The sequence below is a fragment of the Cervus elaphus genome, chromosome 26 (assembly GCF_910594005.1).
Source record: "Cervus elaphus chromosome 26, mCerEla1.1, whole genome shotgun sequence".
NCBI lineage: Eukaryota > Metazoa > Chordata > Mammalia > Artiodactyla > Cervidae > Cervus > Cervus elaphus.
The window spans coordinates 20,004,478-20,028,927 of NC_057840.1; the positions used below are offsets into that span (position 1 = coordinate 20,004,478).

At 42.6% G+C, this 24,450-nt stretch overlaps 2 protein-coding genes across 5 annotated transcripts in view; both read right to left on the reverse strand.

The window, feature by feature from the left end:
* The window catches only part of ALDH8A1 (aldehyde dehydrogenase 8 family member A1), a 41,620-nt gene that overhangs the window by 12,987 nt on the left and 4,183 nt on the right, over positions 1-24,450 (reverse strand). The window contains exons 2-5 of one of the 4 annotated variants that reach the window (XM_043887949.1): positions 12,677-12,854; positions 8,612-8,759; positions 4,918-5,073; positions 3,161-3,310 (exon numbers count right to left, since the gene is read on the reverse strand). In XM_043887949.1, coding sequence (XP_043743884.1) covers positions 3,161-3,310; positions 4,918-5,073; positions 8,612-8,759; positions 12,677-12,814 — 592 coding nt within the window. In that variant the 5' untranslated portion in view covers positions 12,815-12,854. Of the gene's footprint in view, positions 1-3,160; positions 3,311-4,917; positions 5,074-8,611; positions 8,760-12,676; positions 13,650-24,450 lie in introns of those variants that run through there. The other 3 variants (XM_043887951.1, XM_043887952.1, XM_043887953.1) reach the window with 3 other exon arrangements.
* The window catches only part of HBS1L (HBS1 like translational GTPase), a 78,438-nt gene continuing 75,561 nt past the window's right edge, over positions 21,574-24,450 (reverse strand). Inside the window, exons 17-18 of the mRNA XM_043887947.1 lie at positions 24,114-24,258; positions 21,574-22,228 (exon numbers count right to left, since the gene is read on the reverse strand). Of these exons, the coding sequence (XP_043743882.1) occupies positions 22,217-22,228; positions 24,114-24,258 (157 nt within the window). The 3' untranslated portion in view covers positions 21,574-22,216. The remainder of the gene's footprint in view (positions 22,229-24,113; positions 24,259-24,450) is intronic.

Consider the following 24,450-nt stretch of genomic DNA (forward strand, 5'->3'; position numbering starts at 1 on the left):
CGTCCTCGTGAGTCCTGCATCTCCATCGCTATCGAGCTTGTGGATATTTGCCTGGTATTCAAATGGACAGTTGAGAGCCAGAGAATGTGGACTGTTGGCCTTTATGAATCCTGAAGGCAAAAAAATGGCTCAAATCACTTCTAATGCTTATTTTAGCATTTTTTAAAAGGGTGAGAGAAAACATAGAAATACCACATATTTATCATCACAGGAAAATGAGCTCATTTCAGCAGGCAGAGTGCCTTCTACACCACAGAATTTACATTTTGATTACATTTCCCTGAACTCCAATGTTAATAAATTGAGTTAGGTATCTAGTGGCTTGTATTTCTCAAAACCATTTTGCCATTTGATCCAGACATTAATGAAATTTTTCTAGAGACATTCACCCTTTACCCTTAAAAGATTCTGGTTATAAGACAGGGAAGACCGTTTAATTGGCAAATAACAATTCACCAAAACTCAGAGTAGGTGGCTAAGAGAGAGCAAAGCGAAGGGAGGCCTGCCAGTGCCAGGATATGGCTGGATGGTGACAAGGAAAATTTTAAGCTTAAATAGAGCAGAACAAAAATTAACAGGAAGGGCCAGAAACCTACCACCAGTGGCCACTTCAAGAATGAGGGCCAACATTTGGTGCACCCAAGATAAAAACAAATATTCTAAGACTTGCAAAGAGGTATTCATGGTGTACTTCAAAACATCTTAAATGATTTTTTATTTCAAACGAAGTTCATCTTCCAAGTCTGTTTGAACACTCAGGACTAGAGGAGCTAGGTCTTGCAATATCCAGACTGCATTAGCAGGTGGTTTTAGCTTTCTTACACAGCTGGAAGTTTCTCTTAGAGTGCTCTAAGCAGAATTAAGTAGATGAGGTTGACACCCCTATCCCAGTGGAGAAACTGAGGGCTCACGTCAGGTGTGACTGGATCATCACACTCTCAGTGTTTGCTGGAGGAGGAGAGTTGGACAAAAGCCAGCCCAGAGGGGGAGCGAGGGAAGGAGCATCTTGGTATAACAGGTTTATTCACCCATAGGAATGAGTGCAATGCTGTGCAAATAAATGGAAACAGTAAACCCTCATGCAGACTGGGTTCTGGGTTATTTGAAAGGGGAGGGTGGTCAGACAAGAGCAATCCTCACAGATCAAGACGTAGCTGATTTTAGGACAGAGAAGCCTCCGGGATGCAGCTCTGTGGTCTCTCCCCACCTCCTCACGCACCCTCCCAACACAGGATGCAGCAGACCAGAGGCCCCCCTTCTGTCTCATATCAAGGAACCAGCGGCAAGAGACAGGGAAGAAACCCCTTGGACCTTTGCAGATACTAGAGATTCAAGGGATAGAACACGGTCACCTTTGTAAGGAAAGGATAACATATTCTGTGACGCAAAGAAGGTAAAGGTGTCCACTTCATCCTTACCAGTTTGGTAAGGATGTTTCCAGAGGTCCAGAGCAGCCATTGACGTCAACCCAGAGACCTAGGCTGGGCAGCCTCTTTCCTTCATAGGATAGGAGGCCTCATGAGTTTCCCTCAACAGGCAGCATCTAACCTGTCATCTATACCCCGGAGTAAGGAACTGGCTCAGTTATCCTGGAAGCCAACACGTATGTTTTTGCTTTGAGAGCAAAGGTGTTCAGGACAGAGAGACAGGCTTTTAGCAACCTGCCCCCTCTATGGACGTGAGCGAGCGGGGACGCACCTTCTCTGGGGGCTGGAAGGAAGCGGGCACAGCAGGGCCCGAAAGACGGCCTGCTCCCCCCCACCGGCTGCGGGTCATTCCAGCCCGGAGACGTGAGCTCAGAGCCTCGCAGTGAGGGGCTTCCTCGTGGGTTACAAGCTAGAGCCTCCTGCCTGTGACCTTCCAACCCTGGCCCGGTGTTGGCTCCACACTCCAGAATGAAGCCAGGAACGCACGTGGCCATTAACCCATCAGCAAGAGAAAGACAAGGAGCCACAGCGCATCATCGTCCGCGAGGCAGTGGGTCCCAATGCAGGGAAAACGAGGGGGTGTCTATTCGACTCTCTTGAAAACGGGCTGCTTCTCCCAGGCATTCTGTACCTATGCAGATCAGAGTGGTATCTAGCAATATTTCCTTTTCATCAAGATCCACTCGTGGTGCCAAGGCAGCATTTAAAGTGATGACTGGAGACTGTCTGGGGCAGGCTGGGGGCGGATTCGGTCGGGCTCTCGTAGCCAGCCGCCGGGCCGCTGTCCTGCGCTCCGGCGGAGGAGCCCCGCAGGGAGCGCCGTCCCACAGCAGCGCGTTCTGGGCAAGGATAAAGGCAGCGGCGGGAGCCAAAGCCCGTGGATCCGCTCAGAAGAGGGGATTTCACTTCTCAGAAGAGGTTAAGGAAGACAGATAACCAAAGATGTCCCTGGGATCTGCCGAGCAGATTTCTGTTCAGAACTTTTCAGATGACCGTGGCCCCAGATATAGAGAACCAATGTATGGACCCCAGGAGGGAAAGGGAGGGTGGGGTGAATTAGGGGATTGGGACTGACTACACACTCTCAGTCACGTCTGACTCTCTGGGACCCCGTGGACTGAAGCCTGCCAGGCTCCTCAGCCCATGGGGCTTCTCCAGGTACAAACACTGGAAAGTGTTGCCATTTCCCTCTCCAATGGAAACACCACTATGTGTAAAACAGATATAATGAGAACCTGCCATACAGTACAAGGAGTCTACTCAGCGCCCTGTGGTGACCTAAACGGGAAGCAACTCTAAAACAGAGGAGACGTGTGGGTATGTATGTATAAGGCTTCCCTGATGGCTCAGAGGATAAAGCGTCTGCCTACAATGCAGGAGACTCGCGGTCGATCCCTGGGTCAGGAAGATCCTCTGGAGAAGGACGTGGCAACCCACTCCAGTGCTCTTGCCTGGAAAATCCCATGGACAGAGGAGCCTGGTGGGCTGCAGTCCACGGGGTCACACAGAGTCGGGCACGGCTGAGCGGCTTCCCTTTCACTATGTACACGTGTCTCTGATTCACTTTTCTGTACAGTGAAACCAACATGACATTGCAAAGCGACTATACTCCCATAAAATTTTTTTTTCATTATCTTAAAAATGTCAGTAACCCTACAGTGGCTGAAGCCTACAAAACGTACATCTCCAAAGCCAATCATGTGCCTCTCCTCTGACACCCTAATGCTGATTACCTGCTTTCTCCAGGAGTCTGCACATCATCCACGCGGTCACGGAAGTCAGCTCGCTGGGCTTAGCTATCACTGTGTTGCCAGCCGCGATCGCTGGAGCAATCTTCCAGGTCAGCAGATAGAGGGGCAGATTCCAGGGACTGATCAGAGCCGCTAACAGAGGAGAAGAGAAGCATCACCAGCAATGACACACCCTTCAGAGATGGGCCAGACACGCTTTACTAATGAAAACTCCTTCGTGCTACACTAAATGTCAGCTTGCTCTTCCAAAATCCCAATCGTGTGTAGAATTTCAATGCTTCAAAAATTTCCACAAAAGACTCTCCAGTCTTTTGTAGAATTTCTGTAGAATTTCAGAGAAATAAGTCTAAAATATATTACAGACAGCCATACCTTTAAAACTATAATCAACACAGCTCCCTCTTTTCTTGATGACTCTCAATCATATTTATGAACAACAACATAAGTACCAGGGCTAAAATACTGTCACTTCTCCCCAAACAGTCTCAGAATGTGATCAGTTTTGAGGTTTGTAGGCTGATCTTTGCACTGTCTCAACAATCTTTTTTTATCTTTAAATGGTCTAGGCACTATTTCTTCTAAATTTTTCCACCTGTTTTTTCTAATTGGTTGTGGATTGAGACATAAGATCTTAAATTGTTCACAATTATTTGTAATAAATAAAAGCAAATAGGTCCTGAGATATGAAATCCATTTTAGCTAACCCAGGGAATTTTTTAACAAATAAATTATCTCTAGATTCTCACCTGTATCCTAACCAGATAGGTTTGCTGGCTAAGTAACATCTATAACATTTAGAATGTGTCTTCATGTAATATTCTGAAGCCATCCAGACTTCTGACCACAAAACACATAAAAATAAAACCCACGTTATGAATAAATACATGGAGTCACTTTATTTTATACTCTACCCTCAAACCTGAGCTATGAAAGTAAACATGCTTTATATGTTATTAAATTTCCCACTGAAAAATCTGCTCTTCAGGGAGTAAGAGAATATTTTTGCAGCATAATGTATTAGTATACTTCTTAGAAGGATACTAAAGTTTTGTTATACTGCCTTGAAAATGTTACTTCCGAAGGGTTCAGATAATCAAAGTGGAAAAATGTCCCATTTTCTTTTCTTTAACCTATCTTCTTTTATCCTATCATAAAATGAAACTAGTAAAATATGGACAGTTGATGGTTTTTCTCACAGGAAACAGTGACATCTAGTGGACATGTTGAGTCATTGCATATATTTCTGAAGTGCAGGAACCACCGAAATAAGAGATAATACAGTCAAAGCTTATTTATCACAGTGCCAGGCACTGTTCTAAGTGCTCTACATCTATTAACTTATATAATTCACATACAACATATATAGACAAAATTAACCTATTCTCCCAGTTTCCAGATAACAATACTGAAGCACACAAAAGTGACATTTACCCCACTCTGATTTTAACTGCACTACTTTCCTGAAAGTTTTTTTTTTTTAATTACAAGGAACAAAAAGTCCTGGTTTATGAATTTATTCTCAGTGTCATTCCTTTCCCTGTGATTCTTCAAGAACAATGTAGGAATAAGTAGGGAATTTGACACAAACAAACTAGATTTAAATTTTTAAGGTCGTCAATTAAATTTCAGATAAAGCATAAGTTTCTTTTTTAAAGCCTGTCCCCTTAGGTCACTTCTGCAGGGCTGACCCAGCATCTCCACGTGCCCCCGCGGCCCGGCGGTCATTGCATAGCACCTACCGATGCCCACAGGGGCCCGCACTGTGTAGTGCAGACAGTCCAAGTGGTCCATCTGCGTGCATTCAGACGTGTGGTGCAGGGTGGAGGAGGCGAAGAACCGGAAGTTCTGCACCGCCCGGGGAATGTCCACGGTTCTCGCCAGGGTTATGGTTTTCCCTGTAAGACGTCAACAGCAGAAGGCGCTCAGTGCACTTCACCTCGAACCTGGAGGGGACACTCCCGCACACATGTCCCAGCTCCCTCTGAAGCAGCTTCTGTTCCTTCCAGCCTGGGATGGGCATTGCTTGATGACAGAGAGTGTTGATGATGGTTTAATAAGACTATGAAATAATTAGATGTGAGATTATAAGATGAAGTAGAAGTGGTTAGAATTGAGTCAAATAATCTTTGCTTATTAGACTGAACGATTCACAGCTATCATCATTCCAGATGTTACCACTTCACCCGATCCAGCTCTTTCAATTCAGAATCACCAAGCTTTGGACATACTGCAGAGGGGTTGGAATAGTGGGTGTTAAGACAGCTGTGTTTGCACATCACCAAGAAACATGTGATGATATTAATTAACTCCTCAGCACACAGTGGAGCCATTAAGATGAACATGTGGCAGAATGCTGATGGGTACCACCAAAGGATGCTGTGTGGCCCTTACTCACCATCACGGGCCCCACGCACTTCCTAGACACACACCTGAATTGTCCCTTAGTTATCTTTAGTGATGCTAGGAGACTCTGCCATATCAGGAAGCATTTTCTACTTAAGGGTTTGGAGTCAAGCTGCTTTCTAACTTCAGGCCACTTTACAGCACACGCATACACATACACGTATGTACATACATACATGTAGGGCTTCCCAGGTGGTAAAGAACCTGCCTGCCAATGCAGGAGACTTTAAGAGACACAGGTTCGATCCCTGGATTGGGAAGATCCCCTGGAGGAGGGCATGGCAACCTACTCCAGTATTCATGCCTGGAGAATCCCATGGACGGAGGAATCCGGTGGGCTATGGTCTGTAGGGTTACAGAGTCGAACACAACTGAAGCAACTTAGCATCGGCATACATATACGTATATATACATACATGTATATACTAACATATCTTTACAAAGATTTACAGATGTTTACCCCATTACGATGACTTCTGGGAAGCAGTTTTAAAAATTGGGAAATTGTGTTGGGAGTGGAACAGTGACTGACATGTTGGAAATCTTTCTACATTACTTGACTGTGTGCCCTTCAAATTATCTTTGCTTTTAGGAAAGAAACTTGGGTTACCAAAGGGAAAAGGAGGGGAAAGAGATAAATTAGGAGCTTGGATAACATATACACACTACTATATATAAAAGAGATCACCAACAAAGACCTCCTGTAGGGCACAGGGGACTATACTCAATATAATAACCTATAAACGGAAAGAATCTGAAAAAGAATATACACACACACACACACACACACACACACACACACACACACACACACACACACACACACACACACACAGACTCTTGAGAGTCCCTTGGACTGCAAGGAATCAAACCAGTCAATCCAAAAGGAAATCAGTCCTGAATATTCACTGGAAGAACAGATGCTGAAGCTGAAGCTCCAGTACTTTTGCCACCTGGATGTGAAGAGTTGACTATTGAGAAAAGACCCTGATGCTGGGAAAGATTAAAGGCAGGAGGAGAAGGAGAACACAGAGAAGGAGATGGTGGATGGCATCACCGACTCAATGCACATGAGTTTTGAGCAAGCTCCAGGAGATGATGAAGGACAGGGAAGCCTAGCATGCTGCAGTTCATGGGGTCGCAAGGAGTCAGACATGACTGACCAGCTGAACAACTAACACACACACACACAGAGACACACACACAGAGACACACACACAGAGACACACAGACACACACACACAGACACACAGAGACACACACACACACAGACACACACACACAGACACACACACACACAGCACACAGACACACACACACAGACACACACACACACACATACAGCACACACACAGACACACACACACACACAGCACACACACAGGCACACACAGACACACACACACACACAGACACAGACACACACAGACACCCACAGACACACACAGACACCCACAGACACACACACAGACACACACAGACACACAGACACACAGACACACAGACACACACACACACAGACACACACAGACACACACACACACACAGACACACACACACAGACACACACACACACAGCACACACACAGACACACACAGACACACACACACACACAGACACACACACACACACAGACACACACACACACACAGACACACACACACACACACACCACACACACAGGCACACACAGACACACACACACACACAGACACACACACAGACACACACAGACACCCACAGACACACACAGACACCCACAGACACACACACAGACACACAGACACACACACACACACACACAGACACACACAGACACACACACACACACAGACACACACACACACACAGACACACACACACACAGCACACACACAGACACACACACACACACAGACACACACACAGACACACACACACACATATATGCTTCCCTGGTGGCTCAGGGGGTAGAGTCTGCCTGCAATGGGTCCCATCCCTGGTTCGGGAAGATCCCCTGGTTCGGGAGGAGGGCATGGCAACCCACTCCAGTATTCTTGCCTGGAGAATTTCATGGACAGAGGAGCCTGGCGGGCTGTAGTCCATGGGGTTGCAAAGAGTCAGACATGACTGAGCACCCAACACACACACACACACACGCACGACAATCTGCAGCGCAGTCACACATCTACATGAATGTGTATAGACGTGTATAACTGAATCACTGTGTTGTACCCCCGAAACCAACACAAAGTTTTAAATCAACTACTTCCACTTTTGTTTGTTTTGTTTGCTTTTGACTTTCTATTTTACACTGGAGTAAAGCTGACTGATGAAGTTGTGATAATTTCAGGCACACAGCAGAGCCATTCAGCCCCTACACACACATGTATCCATTCTCCTTCAAACTCCCTCTCACCCAGGCTGCAACAAAACATTGGGCAGAGTTCCCTGTGCAATACAATAGGTCCTTGTTGGTTATCCATTTTAAATGTAGCAGTGCAACTATACTTCAATTTAAAAATATAATAAAAAAACAAATGAATAATGCGATAAAAAAAAAAAGACAAAATTTTTTTTTTGGTTTGAAACTATTTAGAACTGATGGAGGGCTGCACTCTCAGCCTTCACGTTCTACCCCTCTCCCCAAATCTGTAGTTCCTTCTATCAACAGTGTGTTTATTTCCCTGCCTCTTGAACTTGGGTTCAGCCTTGACTTGCTCTGACCATCAGAAGGAGGCAGAAGTGGGCCAGTTGCAAGCCTCAGCCTTCAGAGGCCTCGGCTAGTCAGGCTTTCCAAGCTTTACCGCGGCCATGAGAAGCATGGGGTGGGCGGGCCTGATGGGCCCACAAGGGGGCACGTGAAGAAAGAATCCTGAGTTCCATTCATACGGGTAAGACGCAAGAGATCCCCTGACAACTTGGAAGGAGGGTGTGAACGGGCAGCATCTGAGTAAGTGCATTTCCATACAGGACGGGGCACTAATCCTGGCTCCACTAGACAGCAGGGCGAGAGAGAGAGGGAAGAGGCCAGCACAGACCCCTCTCACCTTGGTCCTTGGACTCGGCCTGGGCCAGCTCCTCCAGGGACTGTTCCAGCAAGTCCGCCAGCCGCTGTAGCACCTGTGAACGCTCCTGGGGGCTCCGGGAGGACCAGCCCGGAAAAGCTGCTCTGGCAGCCTCCACCGCGGCTTCGACCTTGCAGGAGCAAACAGAAGAGGTCACCTTACCCTGTTGCTCTCGAGGAGCAGAAGCTAAGAGCTTCCAGCAGTCACGTGCAGATGTGAGAGTTGGATCCTAAAGAAGGCTGAGTGCCAAAGAATTGATGCTTTCAAATTGTGGTGCTGGAGAAGACGCTTACGAGTCCCCTGGACAGCAAGGAGATCAAACCAGTCAATCCTAAAGGAAATCAATCCTGAATATTCATTGGAAGGACTGATGTTGAAGCTTCAATGCTTTGGCCACCTGATGTGAAGAGCTGATTCATTAGAAAAGATCCTCCTGATACTGGGAAAGATTGAGGGCAGGAGGAGAAGAGGATGACAGAAGGAGATGGTTGGATGGCATTACCGACTCAATGGCCATGAGTTTGAGCAAGCTCCAGGAGATGGTGAAGGACAGGGAAGCCTGGCATGCTGCAGTCCATGGGGTTGCAAATAGCCAGACACGACTGAGCAACTGACCAACCACTCGAGGGTTGGATGAGTCCAGAACCCAGGTCTGTATATATCTCACTTTTTTTTTTGCCTACTTCCAAATATTTGACACTCTGAAGTGCTGAGTTGCCCAGGAAGTGTTGTTTACTTAACCAGCAAAGCAGGGCACCACAAAAAAAACCCCAAATTCTCCATTTCAATCCAGTTATCCAGAATGTGGTGATAATCAAAAGAAGCTATTTCAATAGCTGGTATACATTTTCAGCAATTTCAAAATACAGAAGTTTTTGAATATCATATGAGAGAGGAAACTTAAGGGTGTACTGAATCTCTAAACTCTTAAAGAAGTTTTGACATACTGGATAAAGTCTAAGAGTTTGAAATCACATCCCAGACTGTCATTCTGACTTGGAATGACTAGCCATATTACTTATGTATTGACTATTTTTTGTATATAAAGGAAGGTACTAAACGCTTTGCACAAATTATTTCATTAAATAAACACTCTTTAAAGTTCTGTAACATGAGTATTGTTAAGCCCGTTTTACAGATGAACAAACTGAAGCACAGAAAGCTCAAGTAACTTGCCAGAGGTCACACAGCTCATAAGTGGCAGAATCAGGATGTAAACCGAGGTCTTTGTAGTTCCCAAGACCACAGCTGGCCTGCTATGGCATAACCACAGTCCCGGCCTCTGCCTGACTCCACCCAGTGGAAGGGTCCTCTTTTGGAGACGAATTTGAACAGATGGCTTGGGGACTGGGTTTTAGAGTTAAATTCAAGGCAAACAATGAATGGGAAGATATGAGCAAGGTCAGTTCAGGCAGGCAGAATGAATTATCAGGGCATCTTCTGCCCCTCCAGGGCTCCCCTAGTGGTTCAGTCAGTGAAGGGTCCACCTGCAATGCAGGAGGCCACTTGCGATGCAAAAGATCTGAGTTCGATCCCTGGGTCTTGAAGATCCCCTGGAGAAGGAAATGGCCACCCACTCCAGTATTCTTGCCTGGAGAATCCCATGGAGAGAGGAGCCTGGAGGGCTACAGTCCATGGAGTCACAAGGGTTGGACACGACTGAGAAGCCAAACCACTGCTGCCTTTCTCCTCTCCTAAAATTGACTGAGGGATCATTACACAACTTGTGAGTGTCATTATCACTCACATTTTGCTTCCCTGGGTTTTTGTTCCAATCCTGTGTATGTTACAAACGCAAGCTTATTTCTGTAAAATTTTCAAAAATGACGCATCGTGAAATTCTGAGTGAAGAAAAACTTTTTAGTGAGTTTTAGACAGCTACTTTGTCTGACTGTGTCTCAGAAGATGACAGTTCTGAGAATATACTTCTGATTCAGATGACAATCAGAGGGACAATTCAGTTGCCCTCTCACTCCAAATCTGATCTACATGCCTTCCTGTTTTCTTTACGTAAACAAGGTCACTTTCAGATAAGCTAAAGGTATAAAAAATGATTCTCATCTTAATTATAAGTTTCTGGGAATTGGGAGGTTTCACCTCAAAAACCAAATCTCAAATCTCCACCAGAAGCTGTAGCCTCAGGGACACCCTACTGCCAGCCAACAAGAGGAGACTGAATGTCAAATCTAGTCTTCTTCCAATTGTCCATGTAAAACTCTGATCTTTTTGAAAAGCAGAAAATTCAAGTCCAGTCACATTTTCTAAGTTGTCTTTGGTCACATGTCCTATGTCTATTTAATACAGAACATGTGTTAATCCACTATATACAATAATAACAGCAAAAGCTAATACTTGGAAAGCTTTTACTGATGCTAGACACAAAGAGCTCTACATATGTTAGTGTGTTTAGATGTTATTATGATCCCCATTTTATAGATAAAGAGCCTGAGGCACACGGAGGCTCAGCTCTGAGTTCAGACCATACATAGTAAGTGGTGCTGCGGATCTTTGAAGCCAGGCAGTAGAACCCAATCTGTGCTTATGAATGCAACACTACAGTGCAAATGCTACCAAAGTGTGTGCCTGTGTGTGTGTGTGTGTGATCACTGATACAAGTACGTTGTCATCCGTAAAATAAGGATGATGACAGAGTCTCATTTATAGGTGTTACAATGCTGATTTGGGACAATTTTTGTTCCACAGCTTAGTGAACGCACAGCACAAGGCAAATGCTGAAAAAGTCCGAGCCCCGTTGGCAGCATCGCAGCACTTTCTGTGAGTGACTTTTGGGGGACACTGGGCTTGTAGCTTGCATGGCAACCATATTCTTCAAGCCAGAAAAACATGAGATTTGAGGGATCAGGTGCCATGTTTGAAAGCTAGATTACTGGGAAATCCAAAATATACATTCCTCTACTGGCCAGTGTACTGATCCCTCTCTTGTCTCATCTGAAAGGGCTGAGTCATTAGCTGCAGAAAAGATTTCACCTGAATTTGATGTACTTGTCATTTTTATTTCAGAAAGGACTCAGACAAGAGAGGCCTGGCAAACACAAAGCTGGATTTTCCCCATGTAATCCCAGGTCATTTGAAACAGGTAAAACTGGGGGTTACAGTTTAACCAACAAACTAGTCAATATTTGCAAACTTTAATCCAGAAGTCTAAAGGTTTTTTTTTTTAATACAAGACAGATTTACAATATTATTAACAACAGAGAAAAAATATCTTAACCCTTTTTTAAAAAAACGCCTTGCATATACTTCTTATTTGTTAATATATATAAAGACTACATTTATCTTTTAAATAATCTAGTTCTTTGTGCCTTACAAAATAAATTAAAAATCTATTAGGCTTTAGATGAGTATACATTCATCAGCCACATTTACCACCTCAAATATATTTATTTTCTCAGTGCAATGAGATACTAATCAAATAGATCTTAAATATCTTACAAAACTCTTGAATAATATTAATTCAACATCACTGAAAAACGTGTGTGTGTTCCCTTTGAGTAAGAAAAAGTAATGTTAAATTTAACTCCAAAAATATGTAGGAATTTGATTCTGCATTTCATCATTCAAATGATCGGTTTTCACTTTATTAGATAATTTGAAGACCTGAAGAATTACTAGAGGATAAGTTAAAATAAATCCCTGGGTTTAAAAATTTTGTTTATTTTAGTGAAGTAACACGTTTCCTGGAAATCCATGAATATAGTGGCAAATTCAGGCAAACTTGATCGAGAAAGGGAACACTTAGTAATATGATAATTCTCACAAATACTACTTTTTACTAGCAGCCACTGAGGAATGTCTGAGAGTTGTGGCTCTGTGTGAGGTTATCTAGATTATTAGTCACTTCTGCATATGATCACCTGAGATCTGCTCCACACATCATATATACCCAGCTACAAAATAAACCTTCTCAGAACTAAAAATCTTCCTTCGGCTAACATTTAGCAAAGCCCTTTGCTCCGCGAAAATCAAGTACCATAGGTCACTGCCAGGCTAAGCAGATTTCAGTCTCCTCCAACTGAACGTACTCACCTCTTCTTCCCCACTGTTTGGCACGTGGCAGTACACTTCCCCTGTGGAGGGATCATAGGAATCTAGGTATGAGCTACAAGGTAAAAATTTTCCACCTATGAAGTTTTCCAGCATCAAAAGACCCCCTCTTCCAGCCATGCTAAAGGATTCGCCTGCCCTTCCCCTTGGCTTTGCCGGGCTCACCCGCCACCCACTCCCTGATTCCTGACTTAGTCTCCTCCTCACTTCCGGCCCCAGGGCCTCATCTGCCAATCACTGAAAGTGGGCGGCAACCTTACAGTCAGAGCATTTCCGTCTCCGAGCTTTGAATGAAGAGTTCCCGAATATGTCACAGCTGACCAGGACATTATGACAAATGGATAATAAAAATATATTCAAGTAGCATCAGCTATGGGTTCACGATCCTTCAAAATGGCCAAAAGGCATCTGTCTGTATCATGTTATTGGGTGCCAGGCCGATAGTGCCAGGCCCTGAAGCGGGCCATTTACATGAATTTACTCGTTTGTTCCACACAACAACCTATAGAAAGCAAATTTCCCCTCTTTTGTAGAAAAGCCAGCTTCGGAGAAGTGAAGTCCAAAATGGCATCGTTGGTAAGGGTGAACAGTCATTTTGTCTCCAGGCTGCCTGCGTTTTCCTCAGTACAACCATCACTGCCTTCAACGGCAGAGGCGGCTGAGGGCAGACTCTCTTTCCACCACCCACCATCTCCTCCCTTGACTGTCTCGTCGCTACACTGTCCATCCTGAAACCAGGGTGGTCGCTGCAGCGACATCTTCCCAGACGTGCTATGAAGATGATGACATCAGCCAAAACGATGTATGATGTGTATAACACAACCAGGATTCACGTCCATGATGTAAGAATTTCTGCAAATAGGTAAGAGAAGTGAACAACCGCATAGAAAAGATAAGCAAAGGATAGTGTGAAAGTGTTAAGTCTCTCAGTCGTGTCCAAATCCTCATGACCCTGTGGACTGCAGCCTGCCAGGCTCCTCTGTCCATGGAATTCTCTAGGCAAGAATACTGGACTGGGTTGCCATTTCCTTCTCGAGGGGATCTTCCCGACCCAGGGATCAAACCCAGGTGTCCTGCATTTCAGGCAGATCCTTCACCTTCTGAGCCACCAGAGCAGCCCCAAGCAAAGGAAAGGAAAAAGCGATTCACAGCAAGGGGAACAGAGCAGGCTAATGAGGGCGTGAAAAGATGCTACATGTCACTGTTAGGCAGGGAATGTGGGAGACTAAGATGAGCTATGTTGCCAAGCCGACTGGAGAACAGTTTCTTTTTTGTTTTTTTAATATGGCATTTTTCTTACTTATTTATTTGATTTTTGGTTGCACTGGGTCCTTGTTGCTGCATGCAGGCTTTCTCTAGTTGCGGTGCATTGGCTTCCGGCATCACTGGCTTCTCTTACTGTGGAGCGCAGGCTCCAGGCACACATGCTACAGTAGCTGCAGCTATCAGCCTTAGTTCCCCCATGGCTTGTGGAATCTTCCACGACCAGGGATCCAGCCCATGTCCCCTGCATTGGCAGGCAGATTCTTACTCAATTGTAGTACCAGGGAATTTTGGGAAGCCCCAAAGCAGTTTTTTATGTTGAAGTATAGTTGATTTACAATGCTGTGTTAGTTTCGGATGTATACTCTTTTTAAGATTCTTTCCCCTTGTAGATTATTATAAGATACTGAACAGAGTTCCCTGTGCTACAAAGTATGACCTCGCTGCTTATCTATTTTATATATGCTGCTAAGTATCTTCAGTTGGTTCTGACTCTTTGCGACCCTGTGGACCATGGACCACCCCTCTTGTGTATGGGATTCTCCAGGCAAGAATACTGGAGAGGGTTGCCATGCCCTCCTCCAGGGGATCTTCCCAATCCAGGGATGGAACCTGCATCTCTTGCATCTCTTGCATCTCCTGCATTTCCAGGCAGCTTCTTTACCACTAGTGCCACATGGGAAGCCCATTATGATCAAATTGCCAACATCCACTGGATCATTGAAAAAGCAAGAGAGGTCCAGAAACACATCTATTTCTGCTTTATTGACTATGCCAAAGCCTTTGATCACAATAATCTCTGGAAAATTCTGAAAGAGATGGGAATACCAGACCACCTGACCTGACTCTTGAGAAATCTGTATGCAGGTCAGGAAGCAACAGTTAGAACTGGACATGGAACAACAGACAGGTTCCAAATAGGAAAAGGAGTATGTCAAGGCAGTATATTGTCACCCTGCTTATTTAACTTATATGCAGAGTACATCATGAGAAACGCTGGGCTGGATGAAGCACAAACTGGAATCAAGATTGCCGGGAGACATATCAATAACCTCAGACACCACCCTTATGGCAGAAAGTGAAGAAGAACTATAGAGCCTCTTGATGAAGGTGAAAGAGGAGAGTGAAAAAGTTGGCTTAAAGCTCAACATTCAGAAAACTAAGATCATGGCATCCAGTCCCATCACTTCATGTCAAATAGATGGAGAAACAGTGGAACCAGTGACATACTTTATTTTTGGGGGCTCCAAAATCATTGCAGATGGTGACTGCAGCCATGAAATTAAAAGGCACTTACTCCTTGGAAGGAAGGAAAGTTATGATCAACCTAGACAGCATATTAAAAAGCAGAGACATTACTTTGTCAACAAAGGTCTGGCTAGTAAGGCTATGGTTTTTCCAGTAGTCATGTATGGATATGAGAGTTGGACTATAAAGAAAGCTGAGCACCGAAGAATTGATGCTTTTGAAATGTAATGTTGGAGAAGACTCTTGAGAGTCCCTTGGCCTGCAAGGAGATCCAACCAGTCCATCCTAAAGGAAATCAGTCCTGAATATTCATTGGAAAGACTGATGTTGAAGCTGAAACTCCAATACTTTGGCCACCTGATTTGAAGAGCTGACTCATTGGAAAAGACCCTGATGCTGAGAAAGATTGAAGGCGGGAGAAGAGGATGACAGAGGATGAGATGGTTGGATGGCCAACTCAATGGACATGGGTTTGGTCGGACACCGGGAGTTGGTGATGGACAGGGAGGCCTAGCATGCTGCAGTTCATGGGGTCGCAAAGAGTCGGGCACAACTGAGCAACTGAACTGAGCTGAAGTGTGTATCTGTTAATTTCCAATTCATCCTCCCCCTACCCCACCTTCCCCTTTGGTAATCATAAAGTTTGTTTTGTGAGTCTGTTTGTAAATAAATTCATTTGTATCACTTTTTTAGATTTCACATGCAAGTGGTATTATATGATATTTGTCTTTCACTGTCTTATTTAATACTTCACTCAGTATGACCATCTCTAGGCCCATCCGTATTGCTGCAAAGGGCATTATTTCATTCTTTTCTATGGTGGAGTGATATTCCATCATGTATGCATACCACATCTTTACTCAGTCATCAGTCAATGGGCATTTGGCTTGTTTCCATGTCTTGGCTTTTGTAAATAGTGTTACCATATTTATTTCATTTACTTCACTATTAATTTCAGTGGTTTCAATATAAGAGAAATGGGATCTTCTGAAAGCTAAAAGCTGACCTGGCACTCACGGCTGGGCCATGGTGTTCTCCTATTGGACACTGATAATTCTTAAATCTCTGACATCAGACAAAGTTATTCTGTGCTCCTTATGAAGCGAGTTAACACTAGACACGCCTGAGCAGATTAACATCGCCCTCTTGTGGCTAACATGGATGAGTGCTGCTGCTTTAAGTGGCTCAGATGGTAAAGCATCTGCCTGCAGTGCAGGACACGGGTTCGATCCCTGGGTCAGGAAGATCCCCTGGAGAAGGAAATGGCAACCTACTCCAGCATTCTTGCCTGGAAAATCCCGTGGTCAGAGTAGCCTGATAGGTTACAGTCCATGGGGTCGCAAAGAGTCGGACACAACTAAGAGACTTCACTTTCACTTTCTTCTACTTCCTAGATGAAAGTTGATCAACTGCAGAATTACTCCCCACTTTCTGACAGTGCGCAATCCAGAAGAAACCATTGTTCACTTGAGCCCTCCCTCCCAATTCCCTACATGTGCTCAATTCTTTACACCTTCCTATTGTGAAGTACCTAGACTCCATGGCATGTGGTCTCTGACTGTGACGTGTCAAAAAAATACTTTTGACTGTGACGTGTCAAAAAAATACTTTTGACTATAGTTGTGCCCTGTGGCCTTTGATGACATCCATAAATGATGGGCATCAACACACAGTTGCTAAGGAATTGTCTACCATAATATCCCCAATCTAAGTTGGGAGCTACCTCTTTATGATCTCAGCACTTTAAATCCTGCCTCCCCAATCCCTCACCCCTCTCCCAGGACATCTTTTGAGATTCTTACCCCAACCTATAAATAATGTCATAGCTGAATAATCAATGTGTGGGTTACGGTCCCTTTAAGTTTTATGTATTTAGCTTCTGTGTCCTTTTGTATTTTAGAGTTTAGTGTTGTAGAAAAATCTAAGGCTAATTTTTTGTTTCTTTGAAGATGAATTTTGGGAGAATTTTGTATTGTTCCCAAGGCTTGTTTAATCTGGTTCTAATTCTTTTGTGATGTTTTCAATAACATGTGGTGCAATCTTGGGTTTTCCTGTTCATTATTTTCACTTATCTGCATTCTAGGAGTGGTTTTCTAGGACAACTTCTGTACTATCAATTTTCCTGCAACTGATATCTATTTTACAGCCCTCGCTGAATATTTAAATTTTGCTATTATGAATTAGGCTCCATGTAGTCTCTTCTAACCTGTCCTGATCCTTTTCTCAATTCATCAATATTTCCTTACATCTTATAGACACCGTGGACCAGTTATTGAAAGAAAACTTTTGGGTCCTGCAATCCACCTGAAAGGTTTTTGTCTGCATGTGCTCAATTACTACAGATTTTAACTGCAGGTCTGTTATATATTAAACATTATTTTTGAACCTTGTTTAAATAAACAGAAATACACCCAAGCCCAGAATTGGAAAGCACTAATGCATCAGTTACCCACACCATCTCACAGGCCACCATGAGATCTAGGAGAATCCCCAGCAGCCCATTGATCGCTCATTACCTTTCTGAACTGCAAGCACATTTGACTCTTCCAGGCTCAAGAGGGTCACCCCAGTTCAGGAAAGACATCAAATGTGGGCTGTGGTTCACCAGACGACAGACAAAAGCAGCTTTAAAGTTTGCTTCTAACAAATTTTCTTTTTCCTTCACTATAAAAAAAATTGCCCCTTCACACACAGCATTATAATAGAAATAAAAGCTTGTAATCCTCTGACAATACAGATGCAAAGAAACGAGAATCACTGATAGCATTACCACCACGATTAATTCTTTCATTCATTTAACAATTGCACATATGAAGGACCACACCTGTTGCTGAAACAGAATCAGAAGGAAAACAGGTCTCTTTCCTCTTGGAATTTACATTTCAGTGGAAGGAGAAAACAATAATCATAAAATCAATATACAATTGAACCCTGAAAGTATCCCAAGGAGAGAGACAGGTCCCATGAAAGCACATTTTATTAGTAACTCATTTTCCTTACACTAGTCAGAGGCCAGGGGCTCCCTGGAAAAGGGGCGATGAGCTGGAACACAGGATCAGGACCTAATGTCCCACTGCTCTGATTAATTATTATCACATATGGTTATATGGTTCATCTCATCCCTACTGAGTCTATATTTTTTTCCTTTTAGAAGTTTTGAATACCTTTGGAATTTCAAAGAACCAGGTTGTAAATTACTTGATCCGTTCTTTCGCTCTGCCAGCAAGATCCTAGGCCCTCTAAGAAGGGCTCCAAGTATCTTCAACGAGGGTCATTGGTGGCCTCCTCGTCTTGCCACTTGGACCGTCCCTCACGTCAGTGCGGTTCTGCTGACTTGTGCTGCCCCACTGTTAAGATTCTCACTGGTGTGGCTCTGGTTCCTGGAGGTGGATGGGTTCTAAAGGATGGTTTTCAGTGTTGGTGGGATCTTAAGTTGCTGCGGCAGCATCCAAGCTGCCCTCTTGGATGATTTTGCCAATGCAAAACATGACCTGTCTCCCTCCACAAATTGTGACCTGGTCGGAGATTGTGGTTTACAGGCTGGATTACTTTAACACAAGAGGCTCTCTTTGTGTTAAGCACAAACTTGCTTCAATGTTAGGGGCTCTCCTCTTCACCTAGTCCCTCCAGCATTGTATTCCGGATGCACTCCTCCTAAACGCCTTCATAGGTTAATTCTCACTTGCCGTTTGTAGTACCGAGACCCCCTGGCTGAACTGTCAGCCCCACAAAGGCCTAAGCTGCAGAGCTCTCCTCTGTGCCTGGAATACGGCAAACTCACACTAGGGAGGAAAGAAGGAATGTTTTTGTATTTACAGGGTTCTCTGGATGTTTTAGAGGGAAGCTGGAAAACAGTGACCCAATAATTTTTATTGAGTCTAGAAGCTTTTTATAACTCTTGACTGTTGCTGAAGCTCCAATACTTTGGCCACCTGATGTCAAGAGCTTCCCCCTTGGAAAAGACCCTGATGTTGGCCAAGACTGAGGGCAGGAGAAGGGGGTGGCAGAGGATGAGATAGTTAGATAGCCTTACCAACTGAATGGACATGAGTTTGAGCAAACTCCGGGAGACAGTGGAGAACAGAGGAGCCTGGCACGCTACAGTCCATGAGGTTGCAAAGAATCAGACATGACTTAGTAACTGAACAAGAGCATAATCTTGATTAACTCCTATACACTGATGTTTGTAATTTTATATTTTTTTAAATAATTTTTAAAGCTGTAGTTCTATTAAAAAAAATCTTGATTACGTTATAAAATGAAAAGATCCTGACTAATGATCACAACTCCAAAAAAAGTATGCATGAGAGACAGAAAAGAAACACATGAAAACGTTAGCAGCAGTAACATTTAGGCAATACTACAATGGGTGAATTTTACTCTTCCTTCTACTTTTCTCTATTTTCCAAATTTTCCAGAGTGAACGATTACATTTTTAGCAATAGTTAAAATTACTAGTTTGTGTATTCACAGGAGAAAAAAAGGACTATGTCCAGAAGCTGTTTTCTAAACCAATATTTGAGTTTCTAAAATTCAAGAATGAATGTGTAGAAAAACACTATCAAGTCAAACTGTGGATCTGAAATTTTTTCAAGCCAGGTTACCAAACAGGCAACTGATCCAGTGGAGACCCATGAAGAGTTGAGATAAGAGGACAAAGCCATTTGTGTGAAGAAACGCAGTGACCATAAATAGGAAGCAGCAGCAGAGACAAGAAGTACCTGAAGCAAAATGACCCAAAATGAACATACTCTTTTGTGTGGGTAAGTCTCAGGGGAAGGATTTCAGACCAAACCAAGCTTGGGCATGCTTGCTGGACGCCCTGTCACTTATCCCTAACCTCTCACAGTGGGTCCTCTTATCACCACCCCCTCAACAACAATTCATATAATGTAAATAAAAGGATCACTCTATCACAATTGAATGAAGAAATAAACTCATTTCTACTGCTACTATTACTTGTTTTATGCTAAATTTTTACTTAAAATTCTTAATGCTATACTATCGTGCCCTTATATATGATACAGAGCGGATGTCTGTTTTCACATCCCTCCCCTCCGCACCCCCCCACTCCCCAATCCATTTCCCCTTCCTCATAGCATCCTGAATTTCCTTCCATCCCTTCCACAATCCTCAGCTATGTGCTTTGCGTGAGATTTACACCATATCCAAAGGATGCTCCAAGGAAAGAAATTAAACAGAATTACAGTCAGTGGTAAGATGTTTTTAGGCCTTCTGGAAAAGACATGCTTTAGCCTGTCTGTGTGCTTGATGCAGGGTCTGAGGATCTAAAGGTGGAAGCACAGGGGTTCTGTATGGAGTCTGAGGGTAAGACCCACACTGGAAAAGGGAGAGTACAGAGAAGTTTTTGTATGACTCTGTGACTCAAGCAAGGCCAGGGTTGAAAGCCAGGGCTACTGCTGGAAAACCGGGGCTACTGCTAGTCTTTCTTTTTTGCTTAATTCACTTAAAGTTAGGTTTCCACCAGACTACCCATAATGTGCTTAGTCACTCAGTCATGTCTGACTCTTCGCGACCCTTTGGACTGTAGCTTGCCAGGTTCCTCTGTCCATGGGATTTTTCAGGCAAGAATACTGGGATGGGTAGAAATTTCCTTCTCTAGGGGATCTTTCCAACCCAGGGATCGAACCCACGTCTCCAGTGTCTCCTACATTGCAGGCGGATGCTTTACCTGCTGCCCCATTCTGTCAGATGTATCTGTTAAATTTCTGATTAATATAGTGTATAAACAAAACACTTTCTTGCCTTAGTTTACTCTCGTGACAGCTACACATATATTTTTCAGTTAAAAAACGTGCTCATCTTGTGATGGTCCACCAAGCAGCACATTTATGGTCTGTACATCTTACCAGACTTACTCTTCAATTAAGAAGAAATGCTATTGAATATGGCAAGCCATCAATATACAAATCACATCATTTCCCAGTAAAAAAGAAAACAATTCTATCATATGGTCCATCAGATCATATAATGGGTCCCAGGCTCAGTTGAGGACAAAATCTACTCCAAAGCAATTGTACCCAGGAGGGAGCTCAACAAATATTTGCTCACTAAATATATCTTGGAGTCTGCTCAAACTTTAAAGAAAAACATGATTCTTACTCATAGGGGACTTATAATCTATAAAGTATACAAGATGAAGTCACTATACATGGAATTATGGAAGTGAGAATGGGAAAAATAAAGTTATGGTTAGAAATGGATGAGACTAAATTTGCTCTATTAAGATCAAAAGCAAGGATTCACATGAAAGAGTCGGGAAACTCACAGGCGAAAAAGATCCCATAAAACCCAAGTCCCACTTGGAAATCTCATAAACATCAGTGAAACCACAACACATTTTGTTGTTATGCTCAAACTAAGACATTTTATTAGCTAGCTTTACATCTTAAATATTATGTTACCAAAGGAACAATTTCCACTAATTCCAAACTAAGCTTTCAAATGGTTGCTTGCTGAAGGAAGAATACTCTTATGCTCAACACCAAATACCTTAATTATAACCTTCAACAAATCTTTTCTTAGAGTTAACTAAAAACTATTCAGTTCAAATATTAACTACCTCAATAATCCATTTTAGTTATTTTTCCTTAAAAATGTATGTTGTAGAGTTGAAATCAAGAGAGAAAACTGTAAACATTTGTAGTTTGGCTGGAAGTAGAGTTCACTTCATGATGATTCAATGTCTTCTAACATATTTCTGATAGCTTCCATAAATCTCAGTAAGGTAAATCCATTCCTAATATTTCAAAGGAAAAAGCTAGTTTTTAAAATCAAAGTGCAGTATTAGCCTTTCTTTGTCAGTTGGCAACTTGAAATTTTTGTAGGGCTGATGAATACTTCTTTGTGGTTGACCATAGCTTTAATTTTCTCTCTCATTAAAAAAAAAAATCAATTGCACATTGTTGCTTTAACTGAGTAACTGGATTCTTTCAAAACGGAGGTTAGCTATCTCATTACATTTAGAAACATGGTAGAAATTCTGACCCATCAATCTTTTATCTGTAAAAGAGAAAAAAAGTATTTGCTACAATTTAACCAATCAGTACACAGAAGGAACCACCAACAACAAACAAAAGGAAAATGGCAGGAGAGTAATCATTATATCAGACAGAACTTTTTGTTTTTCCGGCAACTTTTCTCCTTTCCTAGTCATGCTATTTGAGATTTTCTATAGTCTCTCCATTATTTTCCACAAGAAACTGCATCTTATTTTTAGAATGCTCTTTTATAAAGAATGTTTTGACAAATTAAATGCAAGGCTAATGACAAAGATGTTAGGTAACATTTACTGAATTCTTTCTAAATGCCAATCACTGTGCCAAGTGCCTTACACAGATCATCTCATTTCACAGCTCCAGAAAGGAGATTCTTGCCCTGTTCTCACAGATGAATCAGTGACAGGAGAAACACTATGCTTCTGCAGCCAGGCATCAGTGGGGCAGTAACTCAAACGTGGGCTGATGTTTAAGGCCAGAGCCTTCTATATGACACGGGTATGGATAACTGAATTTTGATGCAACATGAAGCCCATGTCAAAAGTTATCCGTCCAGTTAAATGAAGTAATTTTTATGCAGAAAACAATCATATGAAGTAATGAAGCCCCTTTTAAAAATACATGCATACCTCAGAGATATTGTGGGTTGGATCCCAGACCACTTCAATAAAGTGAGAATCACAATAAAGTGAGTCATAGGAATTTTTTTTTGGTTTCCCACTGCATAGAAAAGTTACATTTATACTATGCCATAGTCTATTAAGAGTGTAATAGCATTATGTTTAAAAAAACATGTACATACCTTAACTTAAAAACACTTCATTGCTAACAATTGCTAATCATCATCTGAGCCTTGGGTGAGTCATAATTTTTTTTGTAACAGCAACATCAAAGATTACTGATCACAGACACCCATAACAAATATAATGCAAGTGAGTATCGAAGTCACTGTCGTATCCAACTCTTTGTGATTCCATGGACTGGAGCCCACCAGGCTCCTCTGTCCATGGAATTCTCCAGGCAAGAATACTGGAGTGGGTAGCCATTTCCTTCTCCAGAGGATCTTCCCAACCCAGGGACTGAATTCAGGTCTCCTGCTTTAAGGCCGATTCTTGACAATCTGAGCCATCAGGGAAGCTCAACAAAGATAACAAAAAATGCAAAAGTCTGAAACATCTCAAGAATTACCAAAATGTGAAACAGAGACATGAAGTGAGCAAGTGCTGTTGGGAAAATGGCGCCTATAGACTTGCTTGAGGCAAAGTTGCCATAAACCTTTATTTCTAAAAGAATGCAATATCTGCAAAGTGTAATAAAATGAGGCATGCTCATATTCATAAGATCTATATTAACACATCATACTGTGGAAGAAAATTAAAGTTAATGAAATTCTGGTTCATTTCTGGCTATCTTCTCCAAAATTCAGCTGTACCTTACCTTATCCTTACAGATTAGGTATGTTTCAGAAACATTACTGGTATGTTAACTGAACTTTCTGAATGAATGCATTAAGAGCTAGTTATTTAAAGAAAAAAAGTAATGAGGGTGTTTCTATTAAACAAAACAACTACCCCCAATTCATTGACTCTTAAAGTCTATATTTTCATGATTTGTATTGCATACTTACATATCTATTTTTCAGTGGATTTCCTTTAATTTTGAGCAATATTACTGGTGGAGAAGATAATCTGGAAGTCTTATTATGAGAAGATCTAAGACCAAACATTTTCCTCTCATCATTCTTTTAATTTTTTAATATAATTTTTAAAATGCTGTTCTAATATCATAACTGTTCCACTTAAGCCATAAAATCTCAGGAATCATTCTTAAAAAGTAGAAAAAGAAAAGACATAATAACCAGGGACACATAATCAGTCACTTTAAAATACCTCGGTCACTACACCAGCAGCTATGGTGGAACCGCTGTAGCGCAGCATGAATCTCCCCAGCTCTTTAAAGTCTTTGTACAGCTCAAGAGCCACTGGTCTTTGTGTCTGTAGCTCCACTAATGCATTCTGGCCTTTGGTCAACAATCTATCATGAAAAATAAAATAAAAGAAACCAACGGATGTCTAACAGAGGTAAAAAATGTAATTAAAACCTGCAAAATAAACATTTCACATTCCATCTATAAATCAACTTAGTTTTTAAAAAAACTTAAAAAGAAAAAAGGGATTTTCTTTAAATGAAAATATATGCTTTTAAATTTGGGGCAGTTAGTTGAAA